We start from the raw sequence: 18,566 nt of genomic DNA, 5'->3' as shown, positions 1-18,566 counted from the left end.
AGCAGACTGAATATTCATACAGTTTTGTTTAAATTTGAATAAATGTAAACAAACCAGAGCATTTATATTTTCAGTCTTTTCTCCCTGTGACTGGCTAGTTGTACAGTATGTGCCCCTGCGACCTCCCCTCTCCCCCAAATCTGCTGGAATAAGCTACGCATCAGCATGAACATTTGGGCCGATACTGATATATTAATATTTCTGTCATGGCCGATAACCGATATTCATTGATATTATATTTAATACATATGTATTATATTTTATTACCCTTTAGGGACCTTAAATAAAACGACCACACTGCTGTCTTCTCCGCTGCTGCAGTCCTGCGCTGCATCACAGCCAAGTAAAAACCACATGACCAACCTCCTCCTCACCCCCTCCAGAAACAAATGGCGACAAGATGGAACTAAATATCGTCTGGTTTTATTCATTACACCCAGTTTTATTCATGGACCAAAGCCAATATGCTCAAAACAAATGACGGGCGATTCCGATGTTATTGCTGATATTTTATGCATCCATAGAATGCATAAAATATGCGTAAATAAATAATCTGCTCTTATTTACACCAGATTTTCTAAACATGTACTAAATAAAATTCTTTATTTTGAAAGGAAGTTTTCTAAAATGGGTTTCTATTTTCAGATTTTAGAAAACAAATCATCTGACTTTTACAAAGGAGGGAAAAAACTATGCAGTAGTCTTTTCTATTATTACGGTTAAAAAAAAAGAAAGAAAACGTACAACGACCATTCAAAGATAAGATGCACATTGTTTAAAGCTAAAAACAAAAGACAAGAATTATACTTCTTATACTTTAGGATGATATCGCAAAAAACACAATTGCTCGAATCACCCTTCGTTAAAAACATTTCGTATTTGGTTTTCTTAGAGTTGGGATTGTATTCATGTTTTTTCGCGAAGCCAGCCCTTTAATCGATCCCTGATAACAGGATACGATCAGTAACTCGGTGTTTTATTTTTGAACGCATGCGCACTACTGGTTCTTCCTTTCTGCTAGCTTCTCAGCCATGGCGCCTATTGTAAGTGAAGCGCTCTGTTATTACAGTCTTAATTACAGCTCAATAGCCAGTGGTAGCTTCCGAGAAAAATAGCTGTCGTGACAGCGCGACTGTGGTTTAAGGTTTTAGTGTCATAAAATGCCACTATCGGCCGGTCATGAGGCGGCTTGTTGTTAGTTTGGGTCTGCGGCGGCCTGTTAGCTGTTAGCTCGTAGCTCACCACGTTGTTCCCACAGCTGACGGCTCCGCTTAGCTTCTGCTGAGATTAAATGGCTAACGAGATCAGATGATGAGCTTGGCTTGTGACTTTCTTTATACTCCTGGAGCAACTGGAGCCTGAAACCGAGCTGAACCAAAAGCTAAATCTTTTAGAAACACCCAAGAATCAGCGTTTGGTTCCGCCGTTTATAAAGCAAAAAAAAAAAAAGCCCCAGTTAAACCAGACCAGTGTTTTAGTCCAGTTTTAAAATATATATATGTGTGTGTGTTTATTGAAAGTGTTTTCTTCTATTAGCAGAAGAAGCAGAACACCGGCAAAGGTGGGAAGAAGAAGAAGCAGGTGCTGAAGTTCACTCTGGACTGCACCCATCCTGTTGAAGATGGCATCATGGACGCTGCTAACTTTGTAAGTGCCGCTCACCTCACCTGAGCTCTGAACTCAAAGTCTGCTGTTGTTTATAGGACCACGTCTTTTTTTGGGCTAGTACTAACCATGTTCTGATCACGGAGCAAGTGTGATTTCTTGACGAGATGCAAATTGGCGACCACAGCAGCTTCCCTGTTTGTGCTCTTCTGAGAAATCAGCAAAACGTCCGATTGTCTGCAGATTAACATGCAGAGGATGTTGCACAGCAGCTTGACCCACACTTCTTATAATGACCCACATTATTATGTGTGGGTCATTATTATAATGACATATACAGTCTGTCGCAGGGAAACACAGAGACAGACAGGACAAACAACCATGCACACACACACTCACACCCACGGAGAATTTAGAGATCAATTAACCTGTCAGTCATGTTTTTGGACTGTGGGAGAAACCCACGCATGCACAGGGAGAACATGCAAACTCTGTGCAGAAAGAGCCCAGGCCGGGAATCGAACCCAGGACCTTCTTGTTGCAAGGCAACAGTGCTGCCAACTGCGCCACTGTTGCTCCCAAAACATTAAGCTGAAGTTGGTTTTCGATTGAGGAAACGGCTCGGGGACAATTCTGCCTTATTTTTCACTCACACATGCGCAGTCTGCTGTTGTTTAAAAACCACAACATTTAGACTCTCCCAACCTGGACTAGATTGTTCTACGCTACACGCAGAATGTTTACTAGCCAGTTTGAGATTTGTGAAACCTTCATTTGGTCAGTAAAAGAGCCATGTTGGTGGTGGTGTTTTTGTAATTATCTGGGATATACTAGTACAGCACCAGCTCAGAAACGACAACATGTAGACTCTTCCAACCTGGATTATATTATTCTATAGCAATAGAATATTTCAATCCAAGTTTGTGATATTTATCTGACTTGTGTAATACTTATTAGCCAGATTAATTGTCTTTTTGAAAAAAAATCCTCAAACTAGTTTTTTTTTATGTGCTCTAAATATTTAATCCAGAAAACTCACAAAATACCAAAACATGTGACTGTGTGTACTTGTATACACCATATACAGGGAGCCACTTTCACAATATCTACCAACAAAGGGCGGTTATTTGTGGAAACTGAGGCTCTTTTCCCTGTCTTCCCTTTTTTTTTGCAATGCTGCTGCGCTCTACTAGTTAGGCTTAGAGATATAATATGGATTAACGTTAAAGTTAAGGTTAGGAATAGACCAGTAACAGTTAGGATTATGGTTAAAATAAATGAAAGTCAGCAGTTTGCATAGAAATACAAGGATATGTGGGTCAGTGTGTGTGTGTGTGTGTGTTTGTGCAGATGTCCATGACATAATTATTGTGGGTTCAGATTGTCAGATTATAACGTGTTGTGGCCATTTGTTTTATTTAGCTTTCACAAATCAAATAATGGTTTGACAACCCGAGTTTAAGACATTCTGCTACTGGTCTATAATAATCTAGTCCAGGTCTGAAGAGTTTAAATGTAGCAGCTTTTACACTAGAGCAGATTAGGGATTCTCATGGTGGTGAAAGATGAGGTGGAATTGTCCTTTAGTCGTTTCCTCAGTTTTAAGCCAACTTCAGCTCTAGAGGAAGGCTGGGTGAGGATCACGAAGCTCAGGGCTGGAAGACGCCACTGAAACACTTGAGAAGCCAAGACTTTTAAATCTCACGATCAGCAGATCAGTCTGAACTATGAATGCATTAAAATCAGTCAGTCACTGTAACGCACATTACTGTCAGATTCTGTCTATTGTGCTTTAGGCCTAAACTGATGCCTCAGTGCAAGAAGGCAGCTTTCAAAGGGATAAAAAAAAATATTGAAAAGATTAAAGTTTGATGTCAAAAGGTCACTAGAGCCGACAAAACCTTTCAAAAATAATTATGCGAGTTTGTAGCCATGTCAGCAGAAAACATGCACAGCAGTATTTTCAGTAAGATGGCAGCACAAATACCCAGTCTGATCCCTGAAATGATGAAGCCGTTTGGTGTTTTAAGCTCATTACGTGAGCAAGAGAAGCTGCAGGTCCATGTTGGACAGCCGGACAAGTTGACTTTATCTCCTGTTAAAGCCAACTTGCATTAATGACTCTGCACTAACGCAAGCCCTGTGCGGCTGGTTTCCAGGAGCAGTTCCTGCAGGAGCGCATCAAGGTGAACGGGAAAGCTGGCAACCTGGGCGGGGGCGTGGTGTCCATCGAGAGGAGCAAGAGCAAGATCACAGTTTCCTCTGAGGTCCCTTTCTCTAAGAGGTGAGGACCGGTCAGTGTTCAGCTTCAGGGTACTGTGGATCAGACTTCACCATGGAAACGGATCACCTCTGCCTGCTGTCTGGGTTGAAAGAGCAGCTGGTGTCAGCACTGTTTACAACCTTTTTGTGTTTATAGAACACATACCTTTATAAATGTTTCTTTATATAAAAAAAGATGTGCAAAATTACTACTTTATGAAACACTTTAAAAACAACAGCTTTGACTAGGTGTTAGCAAACATTAAGTCTGTGGATAGGACAAAAGAAAGTCCACAATAAGATCAGTAAATCACTAAAAAGTCTGAAAGCCAAGGCTTACAAATGTGTTTTAAGAGTTTTACAAGTGGACAGTAAAGGGGATCCTTTAAGGTGTAGGAGCAGATGGTTCCATGATCTGGGAGCAGCAACACTACGAGCTCCATCTCCTCTGAGCTTCAGTTCAGCTGATCAGCCGGCCTGAGGCATATGGAGCAGCTCAGAGAGGGAAGATGGGACAAGACCTTGTAAATCTTTAGGAACTCTGAAACGCTCAGGGATTCAGGGGTTGGGGTGAGGAGGGGTGGACGTGTCTCCCTCTCTGCAACTCTAGTTACAAGCCGAGCAGCAGCGTACAGGAGGGACCTGAGGGCCGACTGGCTGATTAATTCAATATATTCTGATTAAATAACGTGTGTGACTTATGTGGGCTCAGAGGTCATTAATCCCATCATTACGTGGCTTTATGTGAACCAGGTTTTATTCAGAACAGAAATGCTGACATCGCAGAGCTGTAAGAGTCCCTTTAAAAAAAGAAAACACAGGAGGAGCTGTACTTCCATCTGTCCAGAACATAAACACAGCTGCTGCAGCAGCAGTGTGTGTTCTGTGTCCTCTGGGCTTCCAAAATGGACCAGCGCCAGCTTCTAATCATGGTTGAGATCTTACGTACATGTTAGAGGACTTATTCTGCTGTCAGGTGCATAATGTTGCTGTCTGCAGAATGACCAAGCTCACTGGTCTGTTGGCTCGTTCATTCAGTAGAACGCTTGGCTGCTGTAGAAAGTCCAGAAACGTGTGATTTTTGTGTTGATGCTTGAACGTTTCCCTAAAAAAAACCCGGATGATTTATCTTGGCATTTTCAGTCCGGAAAATGTTCAGGAACCCTAAACGTCAGATGATGTCCTATTAATCACACCAACAGGACAAACAGGAGCACACATCTACTGCAGATTTCAGACAATGGGAAAGGAAGAAAGAATGGTCCATTTTCTCTTATTCCATAGTGTGAATAGCAGGTGTCTTGGAAAATAAAACCTTGGTTTGCTTACTTGGAAGAATGAGCTAATAGCGAAGGTTTCTGAGCAGGTGTTATACTTCTGGAACTGATAACAGAGGTTTCAGTGAAGATGTTTTTCTTCCTTGTGCAACCGAAACTCCTTTGAACCTGGTTTGATTTGGGGACAGAGGTACCAATTAACCAGAGATGGGAGAGACTGAGAGAAACTCCCTGCAGGAGAGAGACGGGTGGAAGGCTCCGTGAACGTGACTGATGAGATATCAAAGGAGAATTGCATGTTTTAAGCTTCACTTCTTGCTTTTCTTTTCTCACTCGCTGATCTCTGATACTCTGATTTTCTAAATAAAATCTCTAAAGACAAATGCGCATTTCTCTAATTGATTCAGCGTTTCGCTCACTCCCGAAAACAACAAAGATTTTTTTCCTAAACACAAGTATTTGGACTAAAGAAATTAAATAACCCTGAAATGAAAAGCTATGACATCCTCCCAGGAGTAAAACTGCAGAAAAAGATATTTTGCTACTAATCTGCCCCCCTTAGCAGAAAGTTTCTGGATGGGTCAGTGAAGTGTGCAGCCAGCTGGACAGAGACGAAGCTCACTGTCAGGCTTCTTATCTGTTGTTTTAGTGTATGTTGAGTTCCTCTACTTCTACTAATTTAACTTTACGGGTCTGTTTGTGCAATCATTTAGATGCTGTGTTTGTTGTCAACAACCGGGTGAGGAGGTTGAGGTCCTCAGGGATCATTATGACCAACAGGGGACAGAGTTTCAGTCCAGTTTTGCCTGGGCTGATATTAAATATTAAACAGGCTCCATATTTATCCGAAACCATCAGGATTCCTGGAGAACGTTGATGTGTTGGGCTGTTTCCAGTTAAACTGCATTTATATGACATTTAGTATCTTTTGAGATGAATTCATTCCATCCTGGTTGTTTTGTTGAAGGAAGATTAGTAACCCTGTTCATTAAAAGCTCAAGTGATTCATCTAGAATCAACAGTAACAGTCATTCATTTTTGTGTCTTGTTATCTTCAGTTATTTTTGAGTCTTTAAAGCTCAGCCTCAGGTTGAATGTTGCTCGGATGTGTAGTCTGCCATATTGGAGGTTCTCTTTAAAATGCCTGAAATGTGCATGAATTTGGATTATGTGCCGTTTATGTTCATAACTTGTACAAACTACTGTTGAAATGAGCATTTTTACTATTTTTTTCTCACTGTTGATTCCTTGAGAGGATCAATAATTCTACATTAAAATGATTAAATGAAGGCATGGTGCTCAGTGATAAGTCACTGTAGATGTATTCTGACGACACCTGATTTCAAATGGGTGTTTTATTATTTTAGCAATGGCAAGACATAATTGTCACCCATTTTTGTCACAATAGTGCCACAAAATATGCAATTTTCTGTCCACATTACTCCCTCTGACGGTCACCTGTGACAAACCTTTCACTGGAACAATATTCATGCTCGGACATGTTGCTCATTCATAATTCATGCAATTGGTGGAAGTATTTGTATTTGAGACTGATTTGTTATTTTGCAGATACCTGAAGTATCTGACCAAGAAGTACCTGAAGAAGAACAATCTTCGTGACTGGCTGCGCGTCGTCGCCAACACCAAGGAGAGCTACGAGCTCCGCTACTTCCAGATCAATCAGGATGAAGAGGAGGAGGAGGATGAAGATTAAATTGGCATTTTGTAGGTTTAAATAAATTTTGTTTACAGTACAAAACCTTGTCTGTGTTTTCTGAGGTTTTTAGTCGACCGAATCCATACCGTACCAGGACAGGTCTGGTATTTCGTCAACGTGTGGCGTCGAAGGTGCTGCTGGGCTTTGAGAAACGATTGCTTCGTTGAGGCTTTACATTTTATTTAATTACCAACGTTTGCCGGTGATGTAATGCACCAGTTTGACGCCGTGAAGCCCAACGGAAATTAACTGTGCTGCAAACAACCGTCCTCCACTGCCGATCCGGATGAGGCAGCTTGTTAATTCGATGTTTATAAGCGTGGCCAACATCTTCCTTCACTTCCTCTGCTGTTATTGCTGAAACTACAAGCAGACTACAATTCTAAAACACAGAAAATCAACGTCATCGTTCACTGCTTCGCTGTCTACTCATTGGCCCGGTCAAAAATTGACCTGAGAGAATCCAGTCGAGGGGAGAAAGCCCAGATTGTTGGAATAGAGAGCTTTTCTGGAAAGGAATTGCACAGGAAGGCAATGGCCAGACTAAGGAGTTAAAGTTTAACCTTCCCCACAGATTATACATTTATAGAATTTACATACAGCAGCTTTAAGTAAAAATGTTTATTGTGATCGCAGGTGAATTATTAACCTTTTGTTTTTTTATTGATTTAAACAAAAAAGCAACATGAGCTCATTTTACATGGATTTTATTTAACCATTGCAATGAAAAAACAAACAATGTAACCAAGAAATCTCGTCATAAAAATAGAAAGCAGTACAAACAGAACTCTGCCTGATAAGAACAGATCGGTTCTGGAAGTTCTGGCCTGCTCGTGGATCCGCTTTGAGCGTTGGGATAAACGAAGGCTTGGCGAAGACAAGCTCCGCTTATGGAGTGAGTATCCTGGATACAAACACTGAAGGAAGAAGATTAAAGGAATGTAACATCAAGTGGAGTGCACCAGCTCAGAACATCAGCTTCCAAATGTTTGCAATCAGAGGCGGCGGCAGCAGCAGACACAGGCTCAAACTGCTAAACCACCGATTCATCATGGCCTCCATACCCCGAAATGGACGTAGAGAAAAGGCACAGGTATGGAGGATTGGTCTCTGAAACCCCTCAGCAGCTAAAAGCTGCTGTAGCACCAGGAAACATGACATTTTCAAACAAACGACACGAGAAGAAGAAGAACGTTAAAGTGGAAAATCAAATGATACAAGGACTAATGGGGGGCGGAAGCACGACTGCAAATCCTGAAGAGCTGGGAGAGACGCTCTGCAGATCCATCGTCTCCTCTCTGGTTTTTAGTGTCCCAATTCGCTTGCAGCCAGTCTGCTGGTAGTTGAGATGTTTTCTGCCCAAACTCCTCTGTCCCACCGGTTACCGGGTCAGGAGCGCCAGCTGGCTGAGGCAGCTGGGTTCCTCCTAGATGGTTCGGGGGTTGTACTCAGGCAGCTTCTTCAGCTTCTCCTGTTCCTGCTCAGTGTCTTGCCTGGCGATGACCAAGGAGTGGGAGTAGCCCATCACCACCTGGGGAGACCAACACATTTCAAATATCTGGGACTGGGAATCCGGGACCCGAGGAGCCAGCGCTACTACAGGCTGGCTGTTTGGAACAAACTAGAAGTTTCCACCAGAAGCTTTTAGTCCTGGAGGTCAAAAATCACAAAGTTGAATGTACTCCAGGTCATTTTAGGTTTCCCCATTGAAAACACGTTTAAGATATATTTCTTTCATTTTACCTGCTCAGCAAATGAAACATGAAAGATTTTAATAAAAAGAATGTCCTGGTACGCTTGTGTTAAAGTTAGTTTCCTAACTTTTTGGGTGGAATGTTTTCCATATTTGCTGGTCAAGATCATGTTTAGTATATAGCCAACAGCAACCAGTATGTGAAAATACATCCACTGACTTCACTGTTCTCCTCTCTTAAGCCACAACCACCTTGAGACCCTCGGCTGCTTTAGTGGTGCTAAAGCAGGACAGTCTTCCATCTTGAGGACCGTCTCAGAAAACCTCCACTGGATTTAGCCACAATGAACGACTGAGCAAAGTTTAAAAAAAAAATAAAAATTTTAAAAAGTTGCAGGATGTTTTTGGCACATTTTACATGAATTCATAAAACCATGGGTCGTAAAAGAAAGCTACTTTTCATTTTCCATTTAAGAAGATATCCATTTGTCAGTGAAAAGCATATTCTAAAAATGGAAAAAAAGACATCAGGTCCATCTGCTGGACGGGCCTAAACCTGCATGTTGTGTTTCCACTGGCACTAGAACAGCTGGGTCTGTCATAGTGATTACACTTCATATAGGCATCCAGACTTACACAAAAAGCTGTAGCCGTACCTTTCCCAGAGCAGATTTTCTGTTTTCTGTCTTAGCTCCTGGTCAGGAGGGTTTTGTGTTCCAGAACCGTATAAGCAGAGTTATGGATTTCAGATGACCAGTTCTGTCAGTAAACTGGCTCAACATCACGTCAGAAAATAAACAGAGGAAGTTGGTTTATTCTCCTCCTTCAGATTCCTCCTAAAACGATCTAACCAGTTTGGGCAGAAAATCCTCCAAGCTGCATGCAAATTAATTCCTTCTTTTTCAAAAGCCTAAAGGCTCCGACATGCTTTATCTGAAGCGCCGAAGTCGGTTCTCGTTGACACGGACTCGTGATGAAAATTGCTTCATTTTGTTCAAAGAGAGGCGTCCGCCTGCCGAACTTCAACACGGCAGGTCCAACTATCTCAACAGAAGTGATGTCTGACTGATTAGAGGCTTGTTGTAATGTTTTATACACAAATGTGCTAAAACAGCAACCTCTTCAATTAGTCCACTTACACCATCTGTTGTCACCGTTGTTGTGAGGCAATGAGGAATAACGTAATGTACATTTGTGCGATTCTTCACTAAGTAACTATAACCACTGGCTAAATAATGCTGGATGAAATTGCAACGTCGTCATCCACAGAGGCAAATGTCTGCAGAAAGGTGTGACACTGTGTTATCGTTACCCAATAACAAAACAGAGGAGGCAGGGAGGGAGTGGTGGGATGTTTACTGAAGTGGGCTCTGTGTCCTCCAGTTGGTCTGCGGCGGTTTTTGTGAAAAGTGTGTGAGAGAATACGAACAGACCAAATACCACGTGACTGAGCATCGACTGTTCGGCTTTGGAAAACTTGAACAACATGCGTCATCCTAAGTCGAGGTCGTTCAGGTCTAAAGGTTAGACCTGGACGACTCCATGTGTAGCGTAATGTTTTGTGCCGAGTTGCGTTCGTGTACCTGCTCGACGTAGACGCCATCCAGAGTTTTAACTTCCTGAGCAGTTGTGGAGGATTTGGGCTTGTTGTCTCCGTATCCCTAGAAGTCACATGGAGAAATGGATCGATTTGTTGTTCTCCCGACTCGCAGCAACACAGCCAACACCATGACCAGAATTACCAGCTCTCCACATGTGGGCGACGGCCCCCAGCTGATTGTGCTCTCGTCTGCTGCAATGATGATGCTGCTTTTCCTGTCAAACACACACAACGCAGTTGGTTTACGCACCGTTAAACCCCGAAAACCAGGAGCAGGAAGCGCTCGCCACAGCAGAACCAGCTCACCCGCAGGCCAGGCTCCGGATCTTCCACCCACACAGATCCTGCACGGCTTTGGGGTACATGGTGGATTCTCTGGAGGTGTTGGTCACTCCCCAGAAGAACAGCCCCCCTGCAAAGCAGCAGACGGTCAGCACGTGTCATCTAGGGCTTGTGTTCTGCTCCTCTCTTACCCATTTCGTTGAGGGCGAAGGAGCACTGGTAGCCGGCGTAGATCTGGGCAGCGCCGCGTCCCGGGAAGTCAAACAGCTTGACGAGTCGGGGAACCATCTCGTCTTTCTGCTCTGTGTGGCCCAGACGGCCGTAGCCTCCGAAACCCCAGCTGAACACACGCTTCTGGGAGTCCAGCACCAGCTGTCCACACACACACACACATACCAGTGTCAAGAGTGTTGAAGCAGTCAGCTGAACCAGCAGCCTGGAGGAGGGGCCCTCTCACCGTGTGGTTGGCTCCACAGGCCACATCCCTCACCACCACGTTGGGCACCGGCATGACCTGACCGTCCTTGGACTTCTCAATGAAGATAGCAACACGTCGGGGGATGAGCTCGCAGTCAAACTCGATGCGCTGGGCTCGGGCGATAAACTTGCCGTCGCTGTTGTGGCCTGCAGAGACACAGGTCAGTAAGCTTTACCAGCTAACGTCTGGTCCGCCTACAAACCCAAGTCTTGGCTGAGTTGAAGTGAACTCTGGTGTGGTTCAAATGCACATGTGAATGCCAAGCAGACCGAAGACCGCACCAAAAGCAGGAAGCAGATTACTACACGCAGGGCATCCTGGGTAAATACAAGAAAAACAAACGAGTGTATCTAGCACTAGCGGGAGAAATGGAACAAATGTTGAAAATTTGGTGCCCAACTGAACCGAGTTTACCAGACTATCGGGTGGGAAATCGCCCTAAAAGGGTCACAGAACCAAAGGAACTCGACCCAGGCCTCACCTAGGTGATGAGCAGAGCATATCTAGGTCATTTTCCTCCTGAAATGAGTCAGATGTGAAATATTTGAGGGTCAACCTAAACTTTCTATTCTGTTTCCTATGACAACTTTTACCATCCATGCTGAGAGCATCTATAATTAAGCTTCTATAGGCAGGTTGTGAGAGCCCAGATCTGAACATCTGAAACATTGTGACAAGTCTAACTTTTTTCCATTCTACGAGTTAAATGTCCTTTATCCTCAGATTACAGAAGCCATCCTCTATCTAGGAAACAATCACTGGCAGAGTAAAACAGCCAGAATTAGATTTATCACAGTCTGAATGTCGGTTATTTTAACCTAACATCAGGAACAGCAACATTACAAATGGCAGCAGATTTATTGGGAATTCAAATCATATCGAAATTCTGTAGATGTGAACAAGAAAGAGTTAGACATTCAGAAAGTCTGGAGACGTTTTGATCAAAACCACTTTGTTTTGCTCCCAGACTGTCCATTGTGTCCTACAGACTCACTTGACCGAAGCAGATAATGGAATAGTTTTTACCTAACTGCCCATACTCAGGGCAGCCGAACGAATACAGGTTTCCTTTGCAGTCCACCACCATGCTGAACTCAGCACCGCAGGCTACCTTCACCAGAGGCTGACCATTGTAGGAAATCTGGGAAAAAAAGATTAAACTACTGGGTATGCTGGAATCACTGGAGAACCTGGAAGTCTCAACGATTTGGCATGGATCAGGAACGATCTGGATGGAAGCCACACTCACCGGTGCCGGGCTGAGGACTGCATCAGTCTGGCTGCCTTGGCCGAGCTGACCCAGTTTGTTTTCACCGAAGGAATAAACGGTGCCGTCCTCTGAGGAAACAGCAGCAAGCTCTGTATTTTTTCCCATTCACATAGAGAGCCAAAAGATCTCCGATCTGTTTGGAGAAACGGTCCAATCGCTGCTGGACCTGAGAGTTCCTGCCCACCTGTAAGTGCCATGGTATGATTGCGTCCGCAGGCTGCAGAAACGATCACCTGATCGGCCAGGCCCTCGATCAGCTTTGGAGCCTCCAAACGTTTGGTGTCCCCGTGGCCGAGCTGACCTTTGTCATTACGACCTGAGGAGGAGACCGTGGAGGTCAGGAGAGAACTCTGCTGGAGTGAGAAGTTCAGAGAGTGGGAGCGTCATGGAGCTCACCCCAGCTCCAGAGCTTGCCCTCAGTGGTCAGGAGGAGGCTGTGAGCAGCACAGGGGCCCGACACCACACAGCTGACCTGGACGTCGTTCAGGCAACCGTACCGGTGAGGACCCCACAGGTTCTGGCCCAGGTTACGGAAAGCAGCTGGAAAAACACACATAGACCACACAGTTAGGATGCTCAGTAATTACAGACGCACACCACCTGTTAACTTTATCCTGTGTCCTTTAAGCGGGTTGCAGCAGTCATGATGACCAAAGACGCTCTGTCCTTGCTGCCATTCTGACAGAACAGGTTTCCTCCCACATGTCCAACATCCACCAGGGGATGTTTTGCTCTACAGAAAGAACATCTGGGGATTTGCGATATAGCATAAAATACATGGGTGAAGTAACAATATATATTGCAATCCGTTTTTGGCATGAAATTCAAAATAGAAAGGGAAAAAAGCACATCCTAAATGAGTGGAATATGCTCTACATTGCCATAAGTAGGTTGTATACTACCCATCCAGACACCCATCATGGTGGGGATTTTAAAGCGAAATTTGCTGCTGAGCACACCAGTCTGATTCTCCTCGCTCATCTTTTTACTCACGTTTGCAACTCTGCATTACAAGTACCAGACCACGCAGCTGTGAACACTGTACAACAACACAGCAACAACCCATATTAGTCAAGAATCTAATATTTAATCGGATCATCTGCAGGTGCCTGTTATTGCATTTTAGGCAAGAAAATTTAGATTTTCTAATTTAGAAAACAAACTAAAATATTTATTTAAATTTTAGTGCATTTTTAATATTGTAGAAAATAGGCCAAAGTGGTTAAATAAAAACATCTGGAGAACGTGCCAATTTTTTAAAATCCAAATAATTGATTAATTATCAAAATAACCGACTACTAAAACAATCGTTAACTGCAGCACTAATGTAGACAGGTTGCATGGTTTGTGACTGTGCTGGTATGACCTTCGGCCTTATGGGCGTGTGTGTGAGGTAGTGTGTGTTTGTAGAGCAAGTGTGCGCAGTAGATGTGTGTGTGCTAATTTGTCTCCTGCAATTGAGAAGAAGTCATCACTAGGTACCCATCACTCCCTCACCTCCTCCACCCGCCAATGATGCTATCCACCCAACATGGAGGTAGGTCTGCACCAGCAGGGTAGAGATGCCCCAACCACCACACCGGCAACTAGGTTTCTGAAGCCCCCGCCAACAGAACCACACAGCACCAAGGGATTATTCAGATACTCATGCTGTGTTATTATTTATATTCTCTAGAACCACATAGTTATGTCAAATAAAGAAACAAACAGCAAGTTCAACCCACTGGAGTGCGACTCTACGTTCTTTGGAGTGCTAACCGGACCCACCGCAGTGATCCGAACATTTCAACTAGCAAATTACAGTCCCTATCTTTTAAGAACCAAACTGCAGCCATCAGGATCCACACAAAGCTTCTCTTTCACAGCAAATGTTCAAAGGGTACATCACCATCTGTAGATGATCTTTGTCTCTGCTACTGCTCCCTGCAGACAACCCTCCCACCCCCCACCCCCCAACACCCCTAACAAAGCAGATTTTTTCAGAGAGCAGCAGAGAAGTGCAACATGCAGCCTGCCTGAGGCATCGCACAGCCTGGTGGGAGGGCGGCCTGAGGGGGTGGGCGGCTCACTGCGCAGCATGCATGCATATGAATGGGCATTACTGTCACAATCAATTAAAAGAATCCTGCTGGCTGTAACACGCACCACTGCCTGCACACACCAAACAAAGACGCCCATGTGGTCATCTCCACTCCTTTCACTCTCCGTGGCAGACACAGCGCAGAACCCGATCAATCCCCTATTGATCCCGTCTGCTTTCACTGGCCGAGATCGGTGCGCTTACCCCAGTGGGTCAGGACAACCTTCTAAATGCAGATATCAACCCAAAGCCCTGACAAGACTCCAGCAGTCCCCTCAGGCCTCACCACAATGTCTGGAACTCACATGGTATCGAAAGCGTTGAACACACACTTCTGGCTCTCAATAGTGAGTGAGACTGGAATCAGCCGTCTCTACTCAGTCCGCCACCAACATGTTTAATGAATCGAACAGATGCACACACCTCTGATGCCTAAACCCAAGAGGAGAACAAGACGCTTCAGGTAGCAAGACGTTTCTTAGCAAAAAAAAAAGAAAGCACATTCCTCTGTGGGGCAGGGTTCTGTCCACACCAACCGCAGTCGAACACAACAACCAAACCGAGGAAAATACCGACTTTGTGTTTCTGACGAGAGGAATCCAGCATGAAAACATGCCAGAGTCTAACAGAGACTCAGAGGAAATGCTGCAGCATGGTTTGTAAAGTTAACACTCTACCTTGTTGCTTGGGAACCTCCTTTCTTCCAATCAAATCCCAGTTGGTTGCCCCAAAGATGAGAAGTTGACCTCTGACCTTTGGTAGCTCCAGTTTCTGCAGAAGGCAAGCAATATTAGGTGAAAAAAAAAAAAAAAAAGAAGCAAACTAGCTCAAAAGACCACGACTTTTGTTGTTTCATAACAGGAAAGTTAATAATTAAAAGCGACAAGTTGGATTTAGCAGCTTCACTTGAGCAAAGACGTGCAAAGCATTTTTCTACTGTTGGACGCCGTTTAAATTCACGGCCCAGGATTAGATCCTGTCGCATGAAAAGGATCCCAATGACCAAAAAAAATAAATAAATCATCAGCATCAGGTATAGTTAAAGTATTTTCACCAACTGGGCTCTTACAATACAGTTGTTTCATTGTAGGGACTTCTTTCCCAGTAACCTTAACGTGGTCAACACACAGCATCGAAGCCACATATCAGAAAAAACACAACAAGCAGATAAAAGCAGAGCCAGCTACCAGATTGGGGGGGGAAAGTTTGAATCCAACCCACTATTTTCTCCTTGACGTCGTCCGCCACAGTGACAGGCTGGAGCCCGGACTTGGCTGCAGGCTTGCCGGGTTTCTTGTTGTTCTCCTGCTCAAAGTCGAACTCGTCGTCACTGCTGAAGTCTCGGTCTTTCCTCTTCCCCGTCGCCCTCTTCCTCTTCATCCCTCCGTTCCCTGATACGTCGGTCACCTTCTTACGGGGCATCTTTTTGCAGTTCTAACTGTTCGTGGTTAGAAAGAAGCGAGACGCGTTCAGACCAAGCAAAGGCTTGGACAGTTCAGAGAGATGGTGGGGGGGCATGTCTCTCTGAACTGCAGAAGACTGGAGCCAAACAGAAAAACTGTGGCTTTTAAAGAACTTGTAAAGAAAAGGAAACGATATCAAAAACTGCTCCAAACACGCCTCACATAATAATACTGGTACATTTCAAAATAAGATCAACTTTGAAGCAAGAGAAGATACATTCCTTCTTATTCCTAATTAACATTAAAACTTTTCACACTTTGGTGCATGTAAAATAAAACTACAAAGACAATATGAGCACTTCAAGCCCATTCATTGCTGATCCATCACCTGGAAATGCATCACTGTTTTATGCATCAAGACGGATTTTGATTTTGTGCCAACAGATGAAGGAAATTCTTCCATCTATTGCAGGGGTCTCAAACTCCAGTCCTCGAGGGCCGCAGTCCTGCAGTTTTTAGATGTGCCACAGGTACAAAACGCTGGAATGAAATGGCTTAATGACCTCCTCCTTGTGTAGATCAGTTCTCCAGAGCCTTAATGACCTAATTATTCTGTTCAGGTGTGGTGCAGCAGAGACACATCTAAAAGTTGCAGGACTGCGGCCCTCGAGGACTGGAGTTTGAGACCCCTGGATTGGCACAGTAGTGTTAAACGTTGTTACTCGAAAAAAAGCTTTTTCATCCTTTCAAGTGACTAACAGACAGAAACTAAAAACACCCAATACAAAATCAGTTGAGGGATTCCATACATTCACAACATTCTCCCCATTAGTTAAATGTATATACAAAACTTACTATTGTGTTTAATATTTATTCCACAGACATTTAATCCACCAGTTGAAATCATTCCAATCATTACATTTAAAGAAAAGAATTTGAACAGATGATTCAATTAGATCATGTGAATTCTATCTGAATGTTAAAATAGTGTTGCCAAGTCAACCGTCTTATAAAAGAAACTTTTATGAGTTTTGCATATTTTGTGCTTCCTTATTGGCTCGTAGAGATATGAATCAATACCAGTGCATCTACATCTTATGCATTCTGTTGTACAGGGCTGTCTGTGACTGACAGAAGTGGTATTTTGCTTCGCAAAAAAGACTTCTGAGTGGTTTTGCGAAGCCAGTCAGAAGTGTAAAAAACCCATCGGATACGGAGTCTTTCAGTATGCTGTATGCCAGCTAATTAATACATATTAACTAACTAATATCAAACTTAGGAAGAAATTTCTGACTTTCCAAGACAAAATTCTACCCAATGGCTTGTCAAATTTTGAACAAAACTTTCATCAAATACACCTAAATTACTGAGTCTTTATTCAAGGTTTGGTCAAGAGTATCCTGGGAGTTATATATATATATATATATATATATATATATATAAGAATGTGGGATAAAATAAAAATCAACCTAAATAATCTCTGTTTAGAAGATCAGCTGGCGCTTTTCATTAACTTTAAGGAACTCCTGACCTTTCCATTTTTTCTACTCTGGGCACTGTCCGGGCTCCATAGAACAAGTTCACCGAACGGTATTTAGCTACCGCTGGTTCACCGTATTATTCCATATAACTCGGTACCACGATCTCATCAGTTCTCCTGGATGATTCCCCAGACGAAAGAGGAGCCAGAACCCGACAGCAGACCGAACCGTGAGCCGGTACCCGTTAGCTTCATCGGGCTAAGCTCCACCGCTCTTTGTTCGGCTATTTAGCGTGCTAGCTGCCGTAAAGACCCGCGGTACGGCAGGTGAACTTAAGACCGTTTCCCGCTCCACATACAAGCTCTGGGAAGTTCGTGTGTTTAAACAGCATGTGAATTATCTCAAAGCTGCGAATACTTGGAGTAAAACCGAGTAAGACCTAACTGAATGATGGGGCTCATTATGCTAACGTTGCCTCGCTAGTGTATGCTAACAAACAGTCAAAGAGTCTGATGTTCCTTACGAACGACACAACACCAACTAACTTTAAAACCTCTTCCAAACTACAAGTGTTTCTTCCCCATAATATCTGCTGCCTCGCTGGTGTTCCGTAGTCTGGCTAAGTGGTTTGCTAAAACTAAGAAGAAATGATATATACCGGTGATTTCCTGATTCAGCAGCTCTCTGTCCGTCTCCGGTTTGATTGATTTGAACAAAAGAAGCTGCAGTCTGCTTTCACACCACGTGGTTTGCATTTAGCATTCATACAGGAAACCGAGCACTCACCAATACATAAAACCAGACATGAGAGGGGGGCGGCGGTGACTTTGAGCTGCTGTGATGCAGCACGAAGAACCGCGATGAGGGCGCAACTCAACTACAGACACAGAGGAAACAGAAAGTTCCTCTTTCACTCAGGAAAAGTTTTTTTTCAAGAAACATAAACACCATGTCTGCTCTCCACTTCAGCACATAAGGCCTCTGATTCTACCACACACACCCATCTAGTTAAACTTTCAAGTGTGTGTATAATTAACTAAATCTTAATTCCACTTCATTCAAAACCAAAGTTAACTTTGTTGTGCGGCAATGGAAAATCTAGGGGAACCTGCTCAGTTTTGTCAGCCATATAAAAAGCAAGCATTAATTGCCTTTTTAAAAAAAAATAAAAAAAAAAAAGGCTCAATAATAACTTTAGATTAACAAAGCCCACATTAGTGCAATATAAAAACAAAAGAAAGACTAAGTCCAAAGGAAAAAAGGTGATATCCTCAGAGGGCCCAGCTGCGGTCATGGCAGCCTGGCTTGCCCCCAGTTGCAGCCATGGCTACAATGTAACTTGCTTGTAAATGTGACTGAATGTAGCCTAAAGTGCTTTGTGGTCCTCTGGACTTAGCACTGTATAAAGTGCTTACTAC

General features: G+C 43.5%; 2 protein-coding genes across 3 annotated transcripts; one reads left to right on the top strand and one right to left on the bottom strand.

Annotated features, from left to right (window-relative positions):
- The first annotated feature begins 976 nt into the window (after window positions 1–976).
- On the top strand, window positions 977–6,903 carry LOC102235575 (60S ribosomal protein L22). The gene is made up of 4 exons (XM_005804840.2): window positions 977–1,043; window positions 1,537–1,647; window positions 3,765–3,889; window positions 6,714–6,903. Exons 1-4 carry the CDS (start codon window positions 1,032–1,034, stop codon window positions 6,856–6,858), a joined length of 393 nt encoding a protein of 130 aa, XP_005804897.1. The 5' UTR covers window positions 977–1,031; the 3' UTR covers window positions 6,859–6,903.
- Window positions 6,904–7,539: 636 nt separating this feature from the next.
- On the bottom strand, window positions 7,540–17,999 carry rcc2 (regulator of chromosome condensation 2). 2 transcript variants are annotated; one of them, XM_023337814.1, is made up of 13 exons: window positions 17,935–17,999; window positions 15,486–15,702; window positions 14,942–15,035; window positions 12,581–12,724; window positions 12,369–12,500; window positions 12,164–12,252; window positions 11,941–12,055; window positions 10,894–11,060; window positions 10,628–10,808; window positions 10,461–10,566; window positions 10,297–10,369; window positions 10,138–10,215; window positions 7,540–8,392 (listed from the first exon to the last, which is right to left on the bottom strand). In XM_023337814.1, exons 2-13 carry the CDS (start codon window positions 15,684–15,686, stop codon window positions 8,288–8,290), a joined length of 1,485 nt encoding a protein of 494 aa, XP_023193582.1. In that variant the 5' UTR covers window positions 15,687–15,702; window positions 17,935–17,999; the 3' UTR covers window positions 7,540–8,287. The 2 variants fall into 2 exon arrangements, with proteins under 2 accessions (XP_023193582.1, XP_005804896.1); XM_005804839.3 differs by lacking the exon at window positions 17,935–17,999 and adding an exon at window positions 17,807–17,915.
- Between the last annotated feature and the right edge of the window lie 567 nt (window positions 18,000–18,566).

Source organism: Xiphophorus maculatus, chromosome 1 (assembly GCF_002775205.1).
Source record: "Xiphophorus maculatus strain JP 163 A chromosome 1, X_maculatus-5.0-male, whole genome shotgun sequence".
Taxonomy (NCBI): domain Eukaryota; kingdom Metazoa; phylum Chordata; class Actinopteri; order Cyprinodontiformes; family Poeciliidae; genus Xiphophorus; species Xiphophorus maculatus.
This window is presented reverse-complemented; position numbering and strand designations above follow the sequence as displayed.